The sequence below is a fragment of the Rhamphochromis sp. 'chilingali' genome, assembly GCF_963969265.1.
Source record: "Rhamphochromis sp. 'chilingali' genome assembly, chromosome: 19".
Classification (NCBI taxonomy): domain Eukaryota; kingdom Metazoa; phylum Chordata; class Actinopteri; order Cichliformes; family Cichlidae; genus Rhamphochromis; species Rhamphochromis sp. 'chilingali'.
The window spans coordinates 9,280,517-9,305,500 of record NC_137946.1 but is presented as its reverse complement, the minus strand read 5'-3'; the positions used below and the strand labels follow the sequence as shown (position 1 = coordinate 9,305,500).

The 24,984-nt window shown below is 40.6% G+C and overlaps 1 protein-coding gene across 2 annotated transcripts in view; it reads right to left on the bottom strand.

Annotated features, from left to right (window-relative positions):
- Window positions 1-2,139: 2,139 nt before the first annotated feature.
- Window positions 2,140-24,984, bottom strand: part of LOC308386752 (seizure protein 6 homolog) — a 102,328-nt gene continuing 79,483 nt past the window's right edge. Inside the window, exons 10-17 of one of the 2 annotated variants that reach the window (XM_080866512.1) lie at window positions 8,045-8,241; window positions 7,053-7,247; window positions 6,369-6,560; window positions 5,987-6,181; window positions 5,755-5,793; window positions 5,542-5,650; window positions 5,361-5,457; window positions 2,140-4,222 (exon numbers count right to left, since the gene is read on the bottom strand). In XM_080866512.1, the coding sequence (XP_080722638.1) occupies window positions 4,196-4,222; window positions 5,361-5,457; window positions 5,542-5,650; window positions 5,755-5,793; window positions 5,987-6,181; window positions 6,369-6,560; window positions 7,053-7,247; window positions 8,045-8,241 (1,051 nt within the window). In that variant the 3' untranslated portion in view covers window positions 2,140-4,195. Of the gene's footprint in view, window positions 5,458-5,541; window positions 5,651-5,754; window positions 5,794-5,986; window positions 6,182-6,368; window positions 6,561-7,052; window positions 7,248-8,044; window positions 8,242-24,984 lie in introns of both variants that reach the window. The other variant, XM_080866511.1, reaches the window with a different exon arrangement.

Genomic DNA, 24,984 nt, shown 5'->3' with positions numbered 1-24,984 from the left:
TCTCCAAATATTGACTGCTTGTGGCGCCAAAAAATGCCAACATGGTGGCAAAAACATGCCAAGGTGGCCACCTCCATCGTATGTGCAATCTATGTGTTTTACTTCATTAGGAGAAGTTTACTATTTTGTCACTCCTTTTCTAAAATGAATACATGCAAAGCATTAAAACCCCAGCACTGCCATGTTTGCATATGTGCATTTTTATACTTTTCTCAGTACCTTCCTTCTTCTTTTTCTTCTTTTTCTTGTCCCTGACAGCAGACACTGCGTTGTTCTGTCAATGATTAACGTGTAAAGTAAAGACAACAACATAATGCATGAGTAGATCCCTGTTCTGGCCCTCTTCCTCAGACTGCACAGGCAATTTACATTTTAATGGCTCAAGCTGCTCCATGTCCCCAGCATCAGAGTGAAAGCTCAGCTGAAATCATGGGTGACTGCTTCCAAATGATTTACTGAGAACAGGAAAAAAAGAAAGAAAGAACAAAAAAACAACAGGTTCTTATGCACATAAGCACAAAAACACAAAATCTTGACATGGTTATAAATCTTCTGGATTGAAGCACATGTTTATTTTATTAGATACATTTAACCATCATTCAATCAAAATAGAGGATCATAGTCTAAGAATAATCTGACATGATAGAAAAACCACCAGGAATTGCGCAGATAAGATAAGATTAAAAAAAGGTCAAACGTAGATTATATTGAGCAGAAATACTTTATGTCTTTACTGTGTGAGTGATCAAATATACACAGGGAATTGACTTTTTTTTAGCAGGCATTTCATTTGTTTAACTAGTATATCAAAAAGCCCCAAATATCAGGTAACCCCCTCATGTATTTTAATAGAAATATAGTCTCATTCCCTCTGATAGTTTAGAATAAACAAAATGCTTGTATTTTAGATATAACTGCATTATATTGTTTACTCATTACTATTGTTGCTACTTATTTAAAGTGGGCTCTTCCTATTTTTTTGTTAAACAACATAACCGACTCTTCGTATTGCAGTGCAAGTCAGATCTTTTCATTTGAGGCTGTCAGATCTGCTACTACTGCTACTCTAGTTGTGGTCCTCACAAAAACCCTCTGAGTGCACAGCCATACTCAGCTATTTGAATGCTAATGAGTAAGACGTCATGATCAAAACTGTTCATCTTATTCATTGGTTCTGGGATCCTTTCTGGCATGTCCCATTTAAGAAGAAGTTCACAACCCTTACACATCCCATTGCTTTTCCAGTTAACAATAGAAATAGGATTGATGTTGAGCACGGTGGCAACAACAAAGTGCTTATGTTTATCTTATTGTGTCTATTTTATAAATCATATATATATATATAATTAGTTATTATACATATTTTTCCCTTGGTTGTCCATGCCTCACCTGTGGAGAAGGCCCATGGTCCACTGGTGTAACTGGCAATGTATATATGCATTTCTGCAGTGGTCCTGCGGCATTGGGAGCTGTAAAACCCAAACCTCAATGGAAGAGGGAAGCCCTAGGAACAGCTAATAACCTCAGGCCTCTAGTGGGGTTTGAGGAACACACACACCAGAGATGGGTTGTTTTAATATATACAAATGCTTCATAAGAAGATGTGAAGAGGAAACAAATACACTGTGAGTTATAATTCACTAATATAAGTTGGATGAGAACTACAGCATGCTCATCACAAAGGCTTGTGAGTACCTCATGTGCATGTCTTGTTATCATGCTGCCATCTAGAGGTGCACAAATGCATGGAGACATTTATATGGTGTTGCCTGCAATACAGTATTTTTGCATCGATTTCATTTGAACGCACATGCTTCAGTTGCACAGATAGCTGATAATCTCAGTTCTGGTAATTGCCGACACGTGGCAGCATAAATGCTTATGCTGCAGCTTCTAGTATATGGCCTTATCCCGCTGTAGCTGTGGTGAAAATCAGTGGTTCCACACAATATACATTTTCCATTTGGCCCTTTTTAAAGCTAACATTTTGACTTGTGACATATAATGTTACGTGTCTGCCCTGTTATTATATCAGGTAAGGACTTCTTTATGAGTTTAAAACACAAGTTTAGTCATTAATGAGTCAGTGACAATACTTATGTAACAATTTAATTTATTTTTTTGAGAGGGTTATAGATAGTTAAAGATGAAGCAGTTTCCTGTATGTGGTCACAGCAGCTGTGATACTGAAAGAAAGATTTGTTAGAACAGAAAGGGTTTGCACAAAGGAGATGAGATCTATCTACAAAATTGAACACAGGCAGATGCACCACAACATGACCCCAAGTAAACAACCATCTGTTGCACAGGGATTTATTTTGCACACTGCAGGATTTCAATTGTTTTGTAAAGCAGTGACTCAGTGACATGGATCAGGATGTGAGCTGATTACTGTATGCACTCACTAGATTTTGAGGATTGTTGTCCTAGGATGCTAATGATGTGGTGCGACTACACTTTGTAACATACACAAATTAGCTAGCTGATGTTTATCCTTTAAGGCAGACTTTACAGTGTGATAGGAGAAGAGCGGTATGCATAGCTAATGGTTCCTGAATGAAAACATGTATTTGAGAAATCCTCTGAGGCCGTATGCAGTCAGAACTACACAAATGCTCATAGTAATATATCCAGGATCATTTCTTAAATCCCTTAATCATGAACATTAAGATAGAAATGAATCATAAGTGAAAGTAAATGAATCTTGAATGAATCTTTCATGTACCTGTTATTTTCACATGTGATGACTCAGGTTATAGTCAGTCGTGAGGCACTCATATTGGACAGGCAGTCTATTTACAGATAGCAGACTCATACAAAGTGAAGCAAGTAATAATGGCAATTATTTTTTTCAAAGTCTGTTGGGTGGATGGGGCCTTTGTATCCAACAGAGCTGAACAATCAAAGCCAGATTTCCTCCAATCTCTAATTGCCACTGACTCGAGGCGATAAAAAGGACTCGAAAACATTCAATCACTGACAGTCATCAACAATTTACTTTAGAAAAATATCACCATGATGTCCCACAGATTAACTGATTTGACTGTGGAGAGAAAGACATATTTACAGTAATACACAAAATAGGTAAAATGGGGAGGAAAAAAGAAAAAAAAAGAATATTGGAGTAAAAGATGACTAGTGCAGAGATGGTCCAAAGAAATTGAGTAATTCTTACTTGTGCTCTAAATGGAACACTCTTAACCTTTTTCATTCATCCTGTACAGATCAGACAAGGCAATCTGCTTAAAAATAATAATAATAATTTAAAAAAAACCAGGAAATTATTGAGGGTGGTACAGCTTGTGAAGTGCATATATGCTCCTCCTTATAATACAGCTGTTAATTATTACAGCAAATCTCTTTTCTAATAGATGTTATTACCATTCTGATTCAATGTTGTCAAAATGAGCAGTGCGAGCTTAGATGAAAGCAAGTAGTTAGATGATGTATAAAGTGTTGGTGATCAGTCCTGGACATTTTATTAAACTGAACATAAGAAAATACAGGCTGCAATGGCAATGATACAGTAAAAAAAAAAAAAAAGCCTATGAAATGTTTGTTAGGTGGGCAGCTATGGATTGCCACTACATGTTTTTTTTTTTTCAAATACCACTGCTAAAGCTTTTACCAAAAAAAAAAAAAAGTCTATCATCAGCTTATGGTCATTTTAACTTTTCTTCTGATGAAAGTGAGTAAACAATTGTCACTTATAAACAGTAAAGCAGGGTGCTGATAAAGACAATACTAAAAAGAAGTTTGACAAGTCTGCATATGACATACATAGATGTTATAGCCACACATAAAATTGTTGTTCAATAACAGCACAACATTGTGAACTTCACTGAAATGCAGTGATAGACAAAGCATCTTCAAGGGGATATTTCTTTTTTATTAAGTAGCCTATCTGTTATCCATTATTTAGGTATAAACAAACATGATTTAGCATTTCATTCTCAATATGTTACATATTTCATGACAGACCGACAATGTCTTTCCAAATTCTCACCAACCAGTGGTTCTTAAGAGAAAAAAAAATCTTCAGACAAAAAGTGAGTAAGTGGCAGGATCGAGATAAAGTCAAAAACAGATCGTTGAACAGTCGGGGTACTGGAGTAAGATGAGATCTCAGAATCAGAAGGAGACCTCACCTCATAGTTGTTCTGCAGTACAGCCAAACTGGACATAATGACAGGATTTAGTATCTAGAATGAGTCTGCCAGTGCTGAAGGAGCAAAGAAGAGAGAATAGAGTCATAGAATTACTATTGTCACAACAGCCTATGCATATATTATGTACCTTGTGTACCTTTTGACTTATGAATCAGCTGGTAACTATACCCTCAAGAAGACTGAGAATATGTATAAAAACTAAATATCTATTTTAAATAAAAATAGCCATTTATGTAATTCTAGGTTCTTCTCACTACAAAGGTTAAAGTACACTTTATAGGTATATGCTAGTTTAAGGCTAATTAACGTCACAGCACAAGTTCATTTGCTAGATTTCATTTGCTAGATTTTACAGCAAACTGTACCTTTATACACACACGGGGACTGCAGCATATAGCATGATAAACATACAACTATATCATTTCCAAAAGAAATTGTGATGCTGTGTAAAATGTAAATCAAAACAAAACAGAGTGATTTCCAAATAATTTTAAAAGCCATATTTAAATGAAACCTGTACAGAGGCAACATGTAAAGTGTTGAAAATTAAAGGCCTCCTTTGTACTGTGGTGTTAGATTTGTAGATGCAGTAACAATAATGGCTTTTGAAAGTGTTCCTGAACGTGTGAATGGATTTCTGCTACAGAACCATTTTAAAGCAATGCTTTCTGGGTGGTTGACAATAGCATGATGTTATTATGCAGTATTGGAAATACATGTTGGTAAATTACATTTAAATGTTCTTTATCTATACTGTCTCTCACATTGAAGCATTTCTTAATCTCGCTAAAACACTCTTTTAAAAAAAATAATTTAATTTGTTTTTGTATTTAGTCTACTGTTGCCCCCAAATCAGCGTTACACAGCACCACAACTTTTAGGGAAAAGTTGGGTAAAAGTTACCACTATGAGCTCTAACATAGCACTCTCACTTCTCTGAGAGGATAGAATGGAAATCCAGGATGCAAATGAGATGTGACATCAGAGTAAAGTGAGGAAAAATGTTCCTATCTCACAGCTCAGACCACTAGCTCTCAGTGATGAGTGACATGATGACGAAAGGTGTGAGGGCGCCCTCTGCTGGTGAGACATGAGATGACGATGGGATGACATCCGGATGGGAAAAGATCAGGACAGCACGCTGGTGTTCTGTGAATCCACGTCTTGCATGCTCATGACATCTGTACTTACTCCACTCTCATATATGGGGTTGTCGAAAGCAGACTCTTCTGTCATGTTGTCATACGGTGGCGAGGACATTGGCATTCTGATAGACTTTCCCTGGAGTCTGAGCAAAGAGTACAGAAACAGGAAACATCATGTAAAGCCTTTATTACAAGGGAAACGCATAAAATTTTGAGTCATTACTTACTTTGCAAAGTAGATGTAAATCCCAAGGACAATCACCAAGATGACTGCAGTTGGAATAAATACTGCAAGGGCAATGTTGGTTCCTTCTGTGCCATAATTTGTATTAACAACTTGAAGAAGAAAAAAAAAAGGACATAACATGTAATTACCCCTGTGAATGATTGTCAACAAATAAATATCAATCAATTCTGCAAGGTACTGAAATATGACTTACCATCTAGTCTGCGTTCATTTACATAATGTGTCGAGGACGCTACCAAGAAATAATTGCAGTTTAATGAGTATGTAGACCATATTTATGCAATGTGAATCACAGTGCATGCTTTATTTTTATGGCCAAAAGAATCAAAAGAACCTGCATTTGTAAACAGCACTTAAAACTGTTGAGATTCTGCTTTACTTTTTGTATATTTTGACTGTATTTAAAAGCTTGTTACGTGGTTTACCTCTGCAGGCAGGAGGAGTGCTATTCCACTGTGACGGGTGTCCAGGAACACAGTATATGGTGGCATAACCCTGCAGCTCATAGCCGGGGTGGCAGGAGAAAGTCAGCATCTCTCCTGCTTGATAAAAAGCCTTTTCAGAGCTCTGCATGCTGGTGGAAGCTGCACCGGGATTCCTGCATGGCTCATACTTTTCAGCTGAGGAGCAGTACAATATATTTGATTAGGACTATTATTATTTTCATGCACCTTTGTACAGTAAAAACAGTGACACATTGTAATTTTTGCCTTTTACTCATAATTGCTTAGCTGCACATCGCTGACAGTGTGGGCGTGCATAATTGCATGTCTGCGAATCTATGCTATTCTGACTGAGGGAACTTACGGACACATTTGGGCAGTCTCTCGTTCCACTTGGGCATAGCTGAATCACGGTTGTAGCAGGTTAGAAGGCTGGAGCCTGACAGGATGTAGCCTTTGTTACAGATGAACTGTACAGTCGATCCAACAGCAAAGCGACTGCCTGTGATCACTTTACGACTGTGCTGCACATTCCCGGGGTCCTGGCATGTCATCACTGGTGCAACACCAAAAACAAGTGATGATAATTAGTTATTACTGCCACCGGTGCTGGTACAGGAGTGATAAAAAGTATAATTAACAAGGAAAAATATTCAATTTGATATTGTTTTGATTTTTTTTTCTTGGGTAACTGGAAAAACCTTTAAAAAATTATGAGGGGCAATTACATATATGCACATTACATTGAATTTGTTGTGCAAAGGAAGTGCACCGGCTGCACTAAATATTGTTCCCTAAATGTCATATTGTTAACTATTTGCCACATGACAATGCATCCTCATGTTATGTATTAAAGTTGAACAGTCACAGAATAACACAGTTACATCAAACTAACTAATTAACCAGGTATTATGGTAACAAGACTATAATTAGCCATGTTATCATAATATTTAAGCAAAAAGGTCTGAGACTTGGACCAATGATGGCGTATTCTAACTCCCAAGGTGGACTAAAGAGAAACTACAAAGTTTTATATGCTTCCTCTCACCTTCCTCGCATTTTGGCACATCACCGCTCCAACTGAGATCCCACTGACACATGAGGATCTCAGAGCCAACCAGTGTGTATCCTGGGTAGCACTGGTAGGTGACCACAGTGCCGTGTATGAGATCAGGATGCGACATGCTCTTCCAGCCGTTGGTGATCTCCGGCAGCTCTGAGCAGGTGTCATTCCTTGGCACCTCTGTTGGCGTTGGCGCCATTGGTGTCATGCAGCGCAGATATGGGAGGGAAGAGACAGGTTGTTAAAAAAGGATTTGCAAAGATTGTGAGGACAATGTGTTACTGAGGATATATAAATATTCTCCTAATAATCCATTTTCTTGTATAACAAACATTTTTTTTATTGTTTAGAGCAGATCTAGATCTAAAAGGAATAATGAGGATCCTCAAGGAAAACGCCGAGCATTAATATGCAACTCCCACTGCAGGGAATAAATACGACTGCAGATTTTTTGCTTTCTTTGTGCTCTAAACAGAAACTGTTTGGGAAGAAAATTGTGATGTTTCCTAGGAGGAGCGCAGCATGTGGTTTGGCACCAGTCAATCTGTGCCTCCCTAACTGCAGCATACATGGCGGGGAACACAAAGAGTTAGGTAAAACCAGCTGATGTTGAAGTGAACACTTTTATTATGTTTCGTGTTTGTTGTTATTTAATCCTGTGCACCTGGGATAAGCCAGAAGACAGATAGACAAAGGCACAGCAAGAGTGGGGAACAAAGAGACAGGGGAACAAATACACCTTTCTTTTTTTTCCTGTTCCCTAAATGATGATGTGTTAGGTTCCAGATATGAGTAACATTTTACATTCCACATTTGTTTCCATTTGTGGTCCCTTGCTTGTGGTACTTTTACAGTAAAAAGTATACAATATATGTAATCCCAAGAAAATTAGAAGAATGTATGCCTTATATTAAAAGCATGTAATATTAGTGTTTTGGTTTTTTTTAAGAGGGAATGAAACTAAACCACCGTCTTACCAAAGAAGTGAACTACAAAGCCATTGTTGTAGCCGTAGATGTTAGTGGCAGGATCAGACTGAAACTGAATAGTGACATCAGCCATGGAGGTATAGAGCTTGAAATGTGGTCGCGTGCCACTGTATTGGCCCAGGATGTTGGCAGTCAGGTCATCACCATCATAGAAGGTCAGCAGGTCATTCTTCCCCAAATGGAGACTAGGATTGACATCACAAAAAAAAGGAGTTACTTTTTGTTTGTTTTCCCCTTAGTAACTTTGCAGATTCAGACAGAGTTCCCTGGCTCTGAGGTGTATTTGCTGAGTGATAGGTTTGTAGCATAAACCTATTCGCTGGAACGTTCAAGACAATTTACTACACAGCAAAAGCAAGACACAAGTAGGCAAAGTTCTTTGTGTTACTCATGCACGCGTGAGGCCTGCCTGGAGCCAAGTGTCGTTCCACCCACTTGACCTCTGTCAGACTCTCAGCCAGGTTCCCTGTAACACTCCTTTTATTGTGGTTATATGAATATGCATAGGTTCATACACACAAAGAGTACCTTGCCTGTGCGTTGTGTAAGTATGTGTGTGTGACACACTAATGTGTGATCCCATCAGAAGTAGTACTTAAAAGAAAGAGAGATTTGTCACCGAAGTGAACTATGTTTAATGAGGTAGTTGCACCCCCCAGCCTCCGGGTGGCGCATTGTTCAGTGAGACAGAATAGCGAGGTCATAGGCCCTCCTCTCCAATATGGCAGAAGCGAGGCAAAGAGAAACTTCACCAGTCGTCTGTCTCATCATTTCCCTGTTTTGCAGGTTTGTAACCGGTAAAGCTATAGTAAAACGGTTGTAAAATATTGATAAGAAACATAGCTAAATGTGGGGGTATAAATCAGCGGGTAAACGCTGTTATTGGTTACGTTTTATGAAGTAGAAGGACTGAAAAAAATGCCAAAGCCCAGCCAGCCGCGGGCGCCATTTTGGTTTCCTTTCGCCACTTATTTCGGGTCGTTTAGCTGAATAAGCTCCTTTTTGTGTCCTGATATTGTTAATCTGCTGTTGGCAGTGAAAAACGACTGTTTACTGGTTCTGAAAAGTGATTTTGAGAATGTTAAAGCTAAAGCTAAGCCTGTCGACATACACATGACTCTTTCATGTATTTGTGAGCCACTAAGCTAAATTGGTTTAAGACCAAGCACTGGTATGTTGGTTAAAACAATCAGAATACATAGGTATTTGGGTTAAGAGTTAAAGAGAGGTAAAATGTATTTGAACATGCATTTCATATTGTTTTGAATTGTCATTCAGAGAGAATAACCGAGTAAATGATTTGAAGGTCACTACACGTGAAGTATTCTTGTTTCCCATGTAAAGATCGTGGTATTGCAGCTTGAACACACAGACGGTTTTACTGTTATTTCTGTTGTATATAGAGAATGGTGATGCTGCAAATTAAAAATACATGTGATTATATAAATAAATATGGCAGAAGCGAGGCAAAGAGAAACTTCACCAGTCGTCTGTCTCATCATTTCCCTGTTTTGCAGGAACATTTAATCTGTTTTACCGGCCCAAACTCTGGGTCGGTTACAGATTCTTGGTGGCTCGTACGGGGATTGGTTCCACATCATCAATGGAGCTGATCCTCACACATCCATAAGACCTGCTGCGGAGCTGATGGCCCAAGGAGAGTTGGTGTAAAGCGGAGGAGCTGCTGTCCACTACAGAGGGAAGATCCAGTTTAGAATTACCCATCGCAGAGCAACGAGGAGGACATCATGGCTGACGGTGTAAGGAAGAGCCTGGTGTGGGACATCAGGAAGGGCCTTTTCGCACTGATGCCGGATCAGCTTTTTGAGATTGCTGCAAAGGTGGGTCCAGTACCAGGCAAGGATCTGCCAAAGCTGTCAAGTGATGATGCCGAAGGAAGCTTCGAGTACATCAACTCCTTCATCTACAGCGAGGCAATGTTAGAAGCTGAGGACAGTGGGATGGGGGAATTGTTAGCGCTAAAGGACATGGTAGATGAACTTCTGAATCCTACCAACAACCAGACCAGTGCCGTGGAGACAGATGTGGAAACACGGACGTCAGAGCATGCACCCCACCCTACCTCAGAGCCCAGCCAGTTCAATGCAGCTCAAGTAAACATGGATCAGTCTGACTCTAGCCTTAACATCCCACAAGAAGAACTCCTTAAAATGATTTCGGACTATGAGAAGGTTGGTAGGACATTGCAAGGTTTAGTAAAAACTCCTGCACTACAGCAAGCTCAACTCACCTCACAAAGTAATGTTAGACCTCCCCCAGGCCCTGTAGTTTCCCTCAAAGACCTACCTTATCTTCCGAGACGTGAGTTCAAGGTTCAGGGAGGCCAAGTAGGGGATCACATGTCAGACATCAGCTACAACAGTGTGTGTAGGCAGATAGAGGAGGGTCTAAAAGAGAATTTTACAGAATCTGAGATTGTTAGAGGGGTGTTAAAAATAATTAAACCAGGCAGTTTCAAGGACATGTTAGTTAATAAAGATGACATGACAGTTGCCGGGTTAAAAGGATTCCTGCAGTCCCATCTTGGAGAAAGGAGTAGTACAGAGCTGTTCCAGGAACTGATTTGTGCCAAACAGAGAGAAAATGAAACAACACAACAATTTCTCTACCGCATAATTGGCTTAAAACAAAGAGTTCTTTTTGAGTCCAAAAAGACTGATTCTGAGATTAAATATACCCCAGAAACAGTTCAAGGTGTCTTCTTGCACACAGTTTATCAGGGGATCGGACATAAGGACAATGATATTAGAAGAGAGCTGAAGCCCTTGCTGGCGAATCAGTCAGTGACAGATGAGATGATTCTGAAACATGCAATGAAAGTGACCAGTGAAGAATCTGAGCGTCACCGGAGATTAGGTTCCACACCCCGAGCAAAACAGTTCAGTGCTCATGTTGCCCATGTGGATGAAGGGAAAGTCAAACTAACAAAGAGAGAGGTTGCAGATCAAAAGTCAACAGCCGACACAGTAAAGCAACTGGAAGAGAAGATTGATGCACTCACTAGAGTAGTAGATTCACTCGCAGAAAAAATGAAGAAAGAGTCTTCTAGCAGTACAGCTAGACCAGCTGCAACAAAGACTGAGAGACTTTATGCATGTTCTACATGTTCACAGGTGGGCTCTAAAAATTGTAACCACTGCTTCTCATGCGGCGAAGAAGGCCATAGAGCGATTGGCTGCCTCAAACGTCCAAAGCAGCCGGGAAACGAGGGCCGGTTGCTGCGGAGGGACCAGCTGTGACCGGGACAACATCTGAGTCCCACCTTGACACAGAGACTGAATCATGTGACAACACCAAAGTGCACCAAGCTAAACTCAAGACACAGAAATCCAAGAAGAGCAAAAATGAGCCACTAAAAACCACTGTAAGCAACAGAGAGCCAATAGTAAGACTAATAGGAAAAAAAGCAACAACAAAATGCCTTCTTAATGGGTTAACGGTGACCGCTCTTGTAGATACAGGGGCTCAGGTTAGCTTGATAGACCGAGCTTGGAAAAATAAATACATTCCAGATGTCAATGTTCGTCCGATAGCAGAGCTCATAGAGTTAACTGACTATGGGAAAGTGCCAAAGATTTATGCAGTTAATGGGGAATCTCTTCCATTTGATGGGTGGGTAGTATTAACTGTAAATTTGCCAGGCAATGAAGACCCAGAGCTTTCCATGAATGTGCCGTTTCTAATTAGCTCAGTGCCCTTAGACACACCACTCATAGGGTTCAATGTGGTGGAAGTGTTAATCCAGGGAAGCCCAGCACAGGCTGCTTCTAACTTAGCTAAGCTACTTGGGGGTGCACTGTCTATTCCAGTCGATGAAGCACAGGGAATGGTACATTTCATCCAGACACATCAGGAGAACACAGCTCAGGGGCGCTTGAGGGTGGGTTACAGAGACACAGTAATTCCTGCTGGCAGCACAACCTGGGTAAAGTGTAAAGTCCCACCACAGCTTGACCCAAGTGAACGTTTAGTCTTGTTTGAGCCTGAAGAGAGTTCTGTCCAGTTGCAGCAGTTAGGATTAGGAGAGGGACTCTTAGAGATCCAGCCCGGCAAACTACCTTATGTAGCTGTGCCTGTAGAAAACCACACTAGACATGACATTGTTCTAACAAGAAAGACTGCTATTGGTAGCGTCCAGGCAATTAAGAAGGTGATAGAGACAGATTCACCCATTGAAAACGACGCTAAAGTAGAGGCAACTACTGTTTGTCAGGCAGAGACAGGTTCCCCTAGAACTTTGTGGCAGCCACCAGTAGATCTAGGCCATCTTGAGAAACAGCAGCAAGACATTGTGGAAAAGATGTTATGGGAGGAGTCAGGCGCTTTCGCTAAAGATGCTCATGACATTGGTTGTATTCCTAGTTTGCACATGTCACTCAACCTCAAAGATGACGTCCCAGTGCAGAGGGCCTACTCCTCTGTCCCAAAGCCTTTGTTCTCCGAAGTGAAGGAGTACATTCAGGACCTCCTGGCCAAGGGGTGGATTGTTAAATCCAGGTCACCGTATGCTGCTCCAGTCGTCTGTGTCCGAAAAAAAGACGGCTCGTTACGCCTTTGTATAGACTACCGTCTGCTGAATCAGAAGACCATTCCGGATAAACACCCTCTTCCTCGGATCCAAGACCTGACCGACACTCTGGGGGGGCATTCATGGTTCAGTATCCTTGATCAGGGAAAGGCGTACCACCAGGGCTTCATGGCGGAGGGCTCACGCCACCTCACAGCCTTCGTCACCCCCTGGGGCCTTTATGAGTGGGTACGAATACCCTTCGGCCTCTCCAATGCACCTGCGGCTTTTCAAAGAAGCATGGAGGAGATGTTAGATTCGCTCAGGGACAATTGTTGTATCCCATACCTGGACGACATCTTATGCTATGCACCAACATTTGAAGAGCATGTTGAGGGTGTGAGACAAGTTTTAAGAGCACTCCAGAGGCACGGAGTAAAACTAAGACCCGAAAAATGCGAACTGTTTTGCAAAGAAGTAAGGTATGTTGGCCGCCTTGTATCTGCAGAAGGGGTAAGGATTGATCCAAAAGACTTAGAGGCAGTAGAATCCCTAAAAACTAAGACACCTCAAACAGTTGGTGATATAAGGCGTCTACTTGGCTTCTTAAGCTACTACAGAAGCTACGTCCAAGACTTTTCGAGGATTGCAAAACCTATCTATGAACTGTTAAAAGTAAAACCGGACATGCCAACCTTCCCATCGCGCCAACTGAAGACTAAAGGTCCCCAGTTGTCATCCAAGGCCCCCGTTGCATGGACTAGTGAACACCAGCATGTACTTGAACAGCTAATTACCATGCTTACGAGTCCCCCAGTTTTGGCCTACCCAGATTTTAACTCACCGTTCTGCCTCCACACAGATGCCTCAGAACAGGGCCTCGGTGCTGTTCTCTACCAGCGCCAGGATGGAAAATTACGGGTAATAGCGTATGGGTCCAGGACATTGTCACCAGCAGAAAAGAATTATTGTCTCCATAGCGGCAAGCTAGAATTTCTGGCACTTAAATGGGCAGTGTGTGAGCGTTTTAGAGACTATCTGTACTATGCTCCACACTTTACCATCTATACAGATAATAATCCATTGACCTACGTTATGAGTACTGCCAAGCTGAATGCCGTGGGCCATCGCTGGGTCGGGGAACTGTCAGACTTTCACTTTGAGATTAGATACAGGCCTGGCCGGGCCAATGTTGATGCTGACACATTGTCCCGTCTCCCTCTTAACATTGACATGTATGTGGGTGAGTGCACTGAAGAGTTATCACCTGAGGTGGTCCAAGCAGCCTGGGGTGGAGCTAGAGCAGCTCGAGAAAGTGATGTTGCATGGATTGCTGCCCTAACTATCGCTGAAAATGCAGCCCGGGAGCCACATCCAGTTTTCCCTGCAATCGACCAAGATGAGCTAGCTCAAGCACAAAGAGAAGACAAAACGGTTGGAGAAATAATGAGGCTAAAGGAGAAAATGACAGTCTTAACAAATGACATCAGAAACACAGTGACTAAAACAACGAGGAAAATGTTGCAGGAGTGGGACAAATTACATTTCAAAAACGGACTGATGTATAGACAGACAGGTGAAAGGCAACAACTAATCCTCCCCGCAAAGTACAAAGAGACGGTGTTAAAGCACCTGCATGATAACATGGGACATATCGGCACAGAGAGAGTACTGGCACTGGTGAGAGAGAGGTTCTACTGGCCGTACATGAAACGGGACATAGAAAGCTATGTTACCAGGAAGTGCCGATGTATCATTAGCAAGAAGCCAACAACCCAGGTACGTGCTCCAATGGGCACCATCACATCCACCTCGCCTTTGGACCTGGTCTGCATCGACTATCTCCACCTGGAGCCCAGCCGGGGGGGATATGAATACATTCTTGTCGTCGTGGACCACTTCACCAGGTTTGCCCAGGCGTACCCCACCAAAAACAAGTCTGGGAAGACAGCAGCTGAGCGAATCTTTGGAGAGTTCATTCCGCGCTTTGGGTACCCAGCACGACTTCACCACGACCAAGGGCGCGAGTTTGAAAATGAACTTTTCAAGACACTGAGGGAGAAATCAGGTACTGGACACTCGAGAACATCCCCATATCATCCTCAAGGTAATCCTGCCGAGAGGTTTAACAGGACACTTTTACAAATGTTAAGAACGCTAGGTGAAAAAGAAAAGGGGAATTGGAAGGATCATTTGCCACACATAGTTCACGCCTACAACTGTACGCGCCATGAATCCACAGGTTTTTCCCCCCATTTTCTACTGTTTGGGCATCACCCGCGCCTTCCGGTAGACATTTTATTTGGTCTAGTTGGGGAGAAGCAGATAATGTCACACAAAAGCTACACAGACAGGTGGGCGAAAAGAATGACAGAAGCGTACAGGATAGCCAGTGAAAAAAGTAGGTTGTCTAGTATCAAAAACAAGTCTTTCTATGATAAAAAGCTGAGGGGTGTAGTGTTACAGCCTGGTGATAGGGTCCTCGTAAGGAACTGCAGGGAACGTGGGGGACCAGGGAAGCTGCGATCTTACTGGGAGAAAACCATTTATTTGGTTAAAGGGCAAATAGGTGATAATCCAGTTTATGCAGTCTATTCGGAGGGCAGTGATGGAAGTAAAACCAGGGTCCTACACCGTAACCTCCTATTACTGGTTAACGACCTCCCAGTTGAGGCTCCGCCTCCGAGATCTGAGCAGGCACCTAAGAAACCGATTAGACAGAGAGAAGCGGAGTTAAGTGAACAAAACAGACAGAAAAGCGATTCTAGTGACTCAGAATCTGATGAGGATGCAGGAGGGTACTGGTTTAGGTTCCCCAGAGAGGCTAGACATGTTGAAAGAGACGTCCATTATAGTCAATCTGGCGTACCCCCAACAAGCCAAAGCCCTGAGGACCAAAGGAACCGCTTCCAGTTACCAACTAGAGACAGTGAAAGAGAAAGAACCTCCAGCGAACATGAACAGACAGGAATAGACAGTCAGATGCCCCCTGTCCCTGAGGTACAGGCACAGCCAAATTGTCTGGAAGAAGGATGTGAAAGGTCCACTTTACCTGGCCAAGCGCTACCACAGATACCAGCAGGTGACCCACAGACTGAGTTAAGAAGGTCAGCCCGAGAAAGGAGACCTAGACAAGTGTTTACTTATGAGTCACTGGGAGAACCGGCTCTACAGCCACAGGCCATAGTATCTGCACTAGCTGCGCCATTCTTTCCATACCAGCCATGGACACTAACACCTTTTGTACCATTTAGCCCAGGGTTTGCATCTTGTGTGCCTTATCCAGTTGGGCCATATACTTACCCTGCACATATGCCATGTTGAGTATTTGACTGTATTACTTTTGAAAATGTTTGTATTTTTGAATGTCAGGAGCCATTTCCATTTGTCAGGGAGCGTGTGACACACTAATGTGTGATCCCATCAGAAGTAGTACTTAAAAGAAAGAGAGATTTGTCACCGAAGTGAACTATGTTTAATGAGGTAGTTGCACCCCCCAGCCTCCGGGTGGCGCATTGTTCAGTGAGACAGAATAGCGAGGTCATAGGCCCTCCTCTCCAATATGGCAGAAGCGAGGCAAAGAGAAACTTCACCAGTCGTCTGTCTCATCATTTCCCTGTTTTGCAGGTTTGTAACCGGTAAAGCTATAGTAAAACGGTTGTAAAATATTGATAAGAAACATAGCTAAATGTGGGGGTATAAATCAGCGGGTAAACGCTGTTATTGGTTACGTTTTATGAAGTAGAAGGACTGAAAAAAATGCCAAAGCCCAGCCAGCCGCGGGCGCCATTTTGGTTTCCTTTCGCCACTTATTTCGGGTCGTTTAGCTGAATAAGCTCCTTTTTGTGTCCTGATATTGTTAATCTGCTGTTGGCAGTGAAAAACGACTGTTTACTGGTTCTGAAAAGTGATTTTGAGAATGTTAAAGCTAAAGCTAAGCCTGTCGACATACACATGACTCTTTCATGTATTTGTGAGCCACTAAGCTAAATTGGTTTAAGACCAAGCACTGGTATGTTGGTTAAAACAATCAGAATACATAGGTATTTGGGTTAAGAGTTAAAGAGAGGTAAAATGTATTTGAACATGCATTTCATATTGTTTTGAATTGTCATTCAGAGAGAATAACCGAGTAAATGATTTGAAGGTCACTACACGTGAAGTATTCTTGTTTCCCATGTAAAGATCGTGGTATTGCAGCTTGAACACACAGACGGTTTTACTGTTATTTCTGTTGTATATAGAGAATGGTGATGCTGCAAATTAAAAATACATGTGATTATATAAATAAATATGGCAGAAGCGAGGCAAAGAGAAACTTCACCAGTCGTCTGTCTCATCATTTCCCTGTTTTGCAGGAACATTTAATCTGTTTTACCGGCCCAAACTCTGGGTCGGTTACGTGTGTGTGTGTGGGGGGGGGGGGGGGGGGGGGGGGGGGGGGGGGTCAGAGTGTGACCCCATAAACAACTTCCCTAAACCTGCTGGCCTGGAAGTCCAGCAGTTCATCTAAACAAAAGGCACTTAGACTAAAACTGACATAGCTATGTTTATCCTACCATAAAACAATAAAACAAGGTACGACCTCTCCCATGCTCCCAGGGTGTGGGTGTGAATGCCAGAGCACTCTGGAATGCACAGGAAGTCTTTGCAGACTCCTAAGGATCACACATCCTATCACTACACAATCGATTATACACCTCTAAGCATATATGGTTAAATATTTCTAAGCATAAATGACAATCAACAATATAAACCTGACACTGAGTGTTGTGCACAGAGCTTCAGTTGGTAAATGTGTTCTGTCTCCCTTTACGCTGATGAAAGCACAAGCTGATGATACTAGACAGTGTCAGCAGTACTTGGAAAATTGCAATTTTGTTTATATTAGATGCATCTGATGCAATGTAAACATTAAATTATTCATGATTCATGTCTGTCTGACGCCCCCCAACACCCCACCCCGCATCCCATGAATATATACTGATGTGCATATATGGGTATTTGAGCATATCATCAAAATAATCCAAAGGAATTACTTTTTGAATAGTCCTACCGGCCTTTTGCAAAAAGCTGCCATACAAGCAAAAACGGAATTATAGAAGGACTACAGAAACAGGTAGAAAAAATAACAGATAATAAATAATGAATAAATACGTATGAATTCAGTTGTACATGTTTTGTGTTGTGTTTGTGATGTTAATGTGTGATAGAGTATACGGTAGTCAAGTCACAGTTTGGCGGATTTTTCGCTGTTACTGATTAACATAAAAATGCATTAACCTTTTTCCATTTGGAAAATTCATATGTCTTTGTAATCACATCAGCATCAATCAGACACAGAGTATGAAGAATACTGGGGGGAAGAAATGTAGTCATATAAGCTGTAGAGGACAAGAAAATGGTTGCTCTTACCCGTGACTAAATTTGGTGTCGAAATAGCAGTGCAGCTAGTTTTTACGACTTAACTTGATTGTGTTAATAATCACTGAACTGTACCATTTAAAAATTAAGAATAAAAATAGCACAATGCCTTCAATCACATGCTTCATGGGAGCCCAGCAGTGGTGTCTTTACAGCCGTCTCCAATGCAAACTGCACATCACTGTTTACTGTGCCAGATCAAGTGACAAAACAAGGGCACAAAGTGTGGTGAGAAAACAGTGCTCAGAGTACAAGTTTCAAATTACTATGCCTCAAAAATGTGCAGTTTCTGTAGCTGCTGTATGTAATTTCGGCTTGTTCTTAAATGGTGTGTCTTTGTCTTTTCTACATGTATTTGTCTGAGCAATAGATTTACAGTAACACTGTAGAGATATCCATATTGTTAAGATATCCAATTCTGAGTCAAGCTCATCTATAAGAAAAGCGACTGTTGTGTAACAACTGTCCGAACACAAATGAGTAAGAATATGTTACAAATAAATAATAATAATAAGCTCTGAGATAATATGCTATTCTCAAATGTTTAAAAAAAATCTCATTAATGAGCTGATTATTAATACTGACAAAAAAACTTTCAAGCAAACATATGCCAACACTCTAAAAAAATAAATAAAAAATATCTCAGCAGCACAATGCTGCGTATAAAGAGCACAGATGTGTAATAAATATTTAATGTTAAAAGATGAATGAAAACTAAAGTAATAAATTACAGCTTTTATAGCATTTTTGTGCTACTTTATGTTTGTGAATGTTTCAAGTATCTCATGCTCAACCAGATTTGATATATGTGACTGATGCACACATGAGCCATTGAAACGACATGACAGGATTTTTTTAAATCGCATGCTGAGGACAGACAAAATGCAACTACCAGCTGACTTGCTGTTATGATCCCCAAATTTGCTTACTGTATCTTTTAGCTTCTGGATTATGTTCTTGATTGAGTTTTTGGCTCCAGTTTTGCATTATTTTATATGATGACCTCAGTTTTATGATATTACTGAGTCATAGTTTTGTGGTCACTATAGTGGTCCTTAAGATTTGAAGCAAAAACATATACTGTGATTGTGCTCACCTTTGTTCAAATTCAAATTATATCACCCAAATTAAATACTGTTTTATCCAATAAATTACTTGAAATTGTCAAACATGCCAACACTGTCACTAAAACCTGCTGTAAATATTGCCACTGCCTGCTATTAGCCTGATATCAGTCTGTAACTGAATGCTATCTGTTTCTGATAATAAAGCAATTAAATGATGAATTGTCAAAAATCGCATACCTGTTGCTGTTTACATAAACAGAAATCCACATTTGCACCTATTCAACCATGTGTTGTTCTATAGGAATATAAACCAAATGTAACCGGCTGGCAGGCAGTTGAGTCGAGTCCTATCTTGTTGGTAACCAGTTTGCATTTATAAATTAGTTGCGAACTAATTTATAGTTGCAAACTGTTGACAATCTCTCTGAGAGTGATTGAAGTTAGTCCAAGTCAGACTATGATGTTTGCAGAAAGGTTGCCTCCTATCTGTGCAACTGCCTTGTGATCTTAAGTTGTCATGATGTGCAACACTCAAGTTCTGGGCAGACATTCAGTCACCACAAGCTGCAGTAGGTTGGAGAATGTTTAAAAAATTCAATGCAATCACCAAGGAGCCGAGGATTTTATGTAGATGGAATAAGGTTGGTGTTTAATTTTCCTTCGTCTGACTGAGCTATTAGCTTTCTTACCTTGCTCTGTATTAGGAGCAAACTTTGTCAAGTATGTCCAGTGTTTGATGGTAATTTGGCTGAGCCGATTTAATGTAAGTTTGCTCAGCTAATGTTATCTCAAGATGGTGGTGCATTTGATGAGCCATCTTGTTCATAGTATCCCCAGAGGTTTTTTTTTAATCAATATTTAATAAAATACCAATATTTGGTGTCCCTGTATAGATATAATTTTGCCACACAAAATACTGCAATTTTATGTTGTATCAATTTTTTCCCCCAGCCCTATTATATTCTTTATATACAGTCCTTATGCATAGTCCTGTCTCCACTTTGGTTTGTCAGAGCATCTGTTGTTCCTTTTCGATGTTCAGACCCAGTTTATACTCTTATTACCATCGTCGTGGTGATTGTTTTTGGATATATGTTTTGTTCCCTTTTGGAATATGTTTGGCCATTTTCAAAACAGCCAAATAAAAAGGGTTGATCTTTGCTTATTTTTGGCTTGCCCGAGTTAACATTGGGGTCCTGTCCACATCCTCACTGACAATTTCAGCTTTTTTGGGACAAACACTGTAATAGGAGATAAGGCCATGTTATCTGTGATTGACGGCGTTTCATAATAAAGGGAAACAAATGACCTCTCTTCTACTCTGTCTTTTACCCAGAACCTCCCCACAGAATTCCTCTGAGAGCAAACAAACTGCTGTTAAAATCAGACTAGGAATAAATCTTGAATATTTTATGTTGACTAACAGTATAAACAAAAAGCAGATCTAATTAGCTCCACGAGGTTTGCTTCTGTGAAAAATAATGCAAAATAAAATTTTAACACAATATGGCCAGAATGATGGGTAGATCTTTTTTTTTTTTTTGAAGAAATCTGGACAGGGTTTTCCTCCTGGACACAAATAATGAATGTGGGCTGCATGAATTTGGGTGGCAATGTACTCCCTCTGGTTAGCTGGAACACTATGAGGGCAATTTACACCTCCGTGTTCTCTGACAATCGACCACTGTGGATTGAAGTGACAGGAATGACAAAGCCAATTTTCACTTCCAAATCTCCATGATAATACTCTATGGAAATACAGACCTGGTGCCTTCTATGAGGGCATCTACAGGATAGGCAAATAACTTTTTTGACCTTAAACTTTCTTCTTTCTCATAAATCTATTTGAGGAATACCATGAATTCTGCATACACTGCATGGAATCTTCATTTCTGTTTGAGCTCTTCTTCACCTTTGGGTCATAAAAGCTATCAGTCTTCTCTGCTCTCATGGATTTCCTCCCAGAGTGATGTAGATCTGTCATTTGGTATTAATACTGTGTGATTACATCCGGTTTCTGCATTCTCATCACAAATATATACCAACACCCACTGATCCCTTTTGCCACATACTATAAAATGTTGCCAATGTACTGGCTGTTCTTTGTCTCTTGTTTTTTTTTTAATGAAGCTAGTTTCTAATTTTACTACTTTCACTGTGATTGATTTTCCTGTTTTTTCCTACTACGGTGGTTTATCAGCACCACAGCCCATATTCTTTGACACTAATGATGTATAGTGAGCTCCATCTCAGCCGTGTTGATCTTTGCCCCCTTTGTGCAAACCAGTGCATCTGAGAAATCTTTCCTCACAGTTTTGGCAGTGATTTGGTCTTTAAAGTGTTTTAATCAAAATATATTTATCAGTGCCATAGCTGACGTTCTGATAAACAATTAGGTGCACAACTTTGCCTTTCAGCGTCATTAGGTCCCCTCGAGATCTTAGATATCATGTTCAACACTGTTGTAATATCCAAAAACAATCAGTATTGTAGTGGGCACCATCAGCGGATAACTTTTCCACTTGATGCACTGAAACCACTCACGTCTGGCTTCCTAAATAGCCCCCTCAGTCACGCTAGCTCGTCAAGAACCTTGCGGTCAACCTTGGTTTTAAATTGCCCTACTGACCTCATCTGTTCTCTAACCTTTCTACCTGAAGTTTATTAAAAAATCCCAGTGACACCACAGAAGACTGCCAAACGCAAGATGCCTCCAGTCCAAACATCCACAGCACAGTAAGTCACTGCAGGCTACTCGGCCACACACCGCACCAATCTGGCAGTCACTGCACCCAAATGTCATCCCACATGGCTCCTTTCTTAAAAGATGGCCCCCAAGTCATGAAAAGCCAGTCCTGTCCTGGTTTGAAAACTGGTAACTAATCTTAGAAATATGTTGTCCCTGAGTCATTTGCTCTGTATCCATGATTTCATAATTCTTTTCAATTTTCGAAAGATATTGTGTTTCTGGGAATACAGCAACAACATCTGAGATCTTTGTTGGTAAACAACAGTCACGAACTACTACTGGCCACAAACAAAGACGGGTGAGAATGCAAGACAGACTTAAAAAAGATTATTTATTTGACTAAATTTAGTCAGATCTTACTTGACTGAACATTTCCCTCACCAACTTGGCACAGGCATTTGCAAAGTTCCAAGGTCTGCTTGAAAAACAATTTCTGAAAACTCCTCTGCATACCAATGCCACCGGCTCAGTTCTGCAGATGAGGGAATGACAGTTGTTTTCTACAAGCCTGTAGGCATTCTGTCACCTTCACTGACCAGTCAAGTTTAAAGAACACAGCAAATCTCTATTAACTCTAACAGAATGGAAATAGCTCACGGTACCATACTTTCAAAAGCAACCTTCTAACATCTTTTTCATACATATTTGACATTTAAATTGTTCTGCTCAGTTCAAATAACATAAAAAATAGGCACCTACATAATCACAGCATAAGCTGACGTCCAGGTTGCATGTCATGTATAGAGTCACCACAAGAGGACTCTAAAAACCAGTAAGTTCAAGCTGCAAAGTCTCCAGTCCTGCTCACTAAACTGAAACATTAGCACTGTTAAAGAGACTTTGTGATCATTTTGTCTGGTGAAACACACTTCCAGATACAATACGCTCAATGCTAAAGCACACGCGGACCACTTACCTAGCTATATTCCACAGGTGGGGATATCAGCTGTAACCCCTTGTGTCTGGCTCTTGCTGGAGCCATGCTCCATGCTAATTAGCAAGGAGTCGGCCCTCCTGTTTGGCCTAAATTAATTAATCAGTCCTCATTATGCACATTGCTCCTCTGTAATTGCCAGCACTGGCACAGTGATGAATGATAACACAGAAAACATTCTCATTACTGCAGAAAAGTGTGTGCCCACCCTTATAATGAGACGACTCTTATCCACAAGAGCCTTTTGTCACTTTAACATGCTAAACGCATGCACACAAACACACGTTGATGCAAATTACATGTTGGCCGAGCCTAAAGGAATGCTTTTTCTCAAGCAGAGTGGACCAGACTTGAAGGTAATGGTGGGGTCCGCAGGGATCAGACAAGCTGTGGGTTTCAAGTGCCAGGAAAGCTACACATGACCAACCCTGAGATAAACTAAAGCCGGCCACACCACCATTAATTTACAGTGAACAGTCTCATGTGGCCAGGATTAAAAGAAATTTGAGCATGGTGCAATTTAAAAAGAGGGCACTGAATGAAAATCAGTTTACCTCTAATCAAACTTGTTTACTTCTGCGTGATAAAAAAAATAAAAAATCCTCTCTGATCTTTATTTTATTACCCTAGGTGCACTGGTTGACTTTTAATAACAGAGATTAATCACTGGGTCTTAATCTCTATCTAAAGATCACAGTGGCATGCAGGGTCACATAAAGCTCAGTGCTGTGTTCAGACATTGTTTTGTATTGGTCTCCTCTAATGCTTTTATTCCCTTTTGATCTGCGGCTCATATTTGAGTGACGGCTCATATCTCAGTGCCGGACAGATATAGTTTGGGAAATGATGCGTATTTAGACCACTCAGCAGCATACAAAACTGGGCATGAGCAGAAATAATCCCCGCCCACACAAATGTTCAGTACGACACAGCTGGGCGATATTAATCTGTATCTTTATGCTTAGTTCAGCAACTTTTAAAAGATGAATGAGCATTGCAGTGGAACACAGTATTTGTTACTATATCTACTGTTGTTCTAGTGTACATTAAATATGAACAGGTTAGTTTATTTTTATCAGTATATTTTACACTCTCTAGTTTAGTCAAGTCCCAGTTTATAGCAACAGAACCACTCCTGAGTACAGTACTGGTTGTAGATTGTGACCACCTCACTCTGATAACAAAGTAGCACAATTCAGATACACAGATATAAGAATGCCATATGATGACTATGCCTAGACTTAATCATTTTCAGTGGTGGAGCTTTCTTCACCAGGAACTCAGAGCCACATTCTTGGCTTTATTATGTTTCACATTGTGTTACTGCCTGATTAAAAACATATGTAAAACAAATTCCACATAAGAAAAAATCTAAATTTAAATAGCTCAAATAATAAAATGCTGAGCAACTGACCAAACGTCAGTTATACCGCTACCGACTTAATGCACGGGATGTACAATAATGAATTGAAGATGGTGCATTAGTGCTGAATGTTAAACTAGCGAGCACTGTTCCCTATGCATCCACAAAAGTGACCATGAATGTCTTAACTGAAATGATGGAGTGATTTAAATCAGTGAAAAAGCTTCATGATTGCCGCCTCTGGCTGCTGTTCACTATGGTAGATTTGTAGTAATGATGGTGATTTGATTTGTTCTGGAGGTTGTCTATTAAGGACAGCTTGCAATCTGTCTGTACAGCCTCAGACTTCATTTCATAATTATGTCCTAATTTTATTACACTGTTCAGAAAGAATTATGAATATGGGAAATATGAAAAGTGAAGGGAACAAATTCATGCACGCATGCACAATTGACCACTCTGACCAACAGCTAGCAATTGCCACTGGTTGAGATTTGTCAGCGACTTTTTTTTTTTTTACAACCTCAGGCAGTATTCCCATTGGTTTATTTTTAACCTCTCTGTGCCCTCTTGTTTGCAAGTGCTTCAGGCAACAACAGGAATCACTTATGATGTAGTTTTGGTGCTTACGATAGGCTGCATGTGCAAGGCAATATTGTGGAAATCATTCAACCAAAGCAAAGGGATAAATCCATAAAAGATAACAAGACAGTGGCACAAGATATATAATTTTGCGGAGTTTTTTGTTTTTGAGAAAGGCTCCACGTACCATAAAGAAAAGGTTGTGCGATTATTTTCACTTCAGTTAAGATCAATTACTAGTGTAGACTGAATCAAAATGTGTGTGCATTCAGGGGACATTT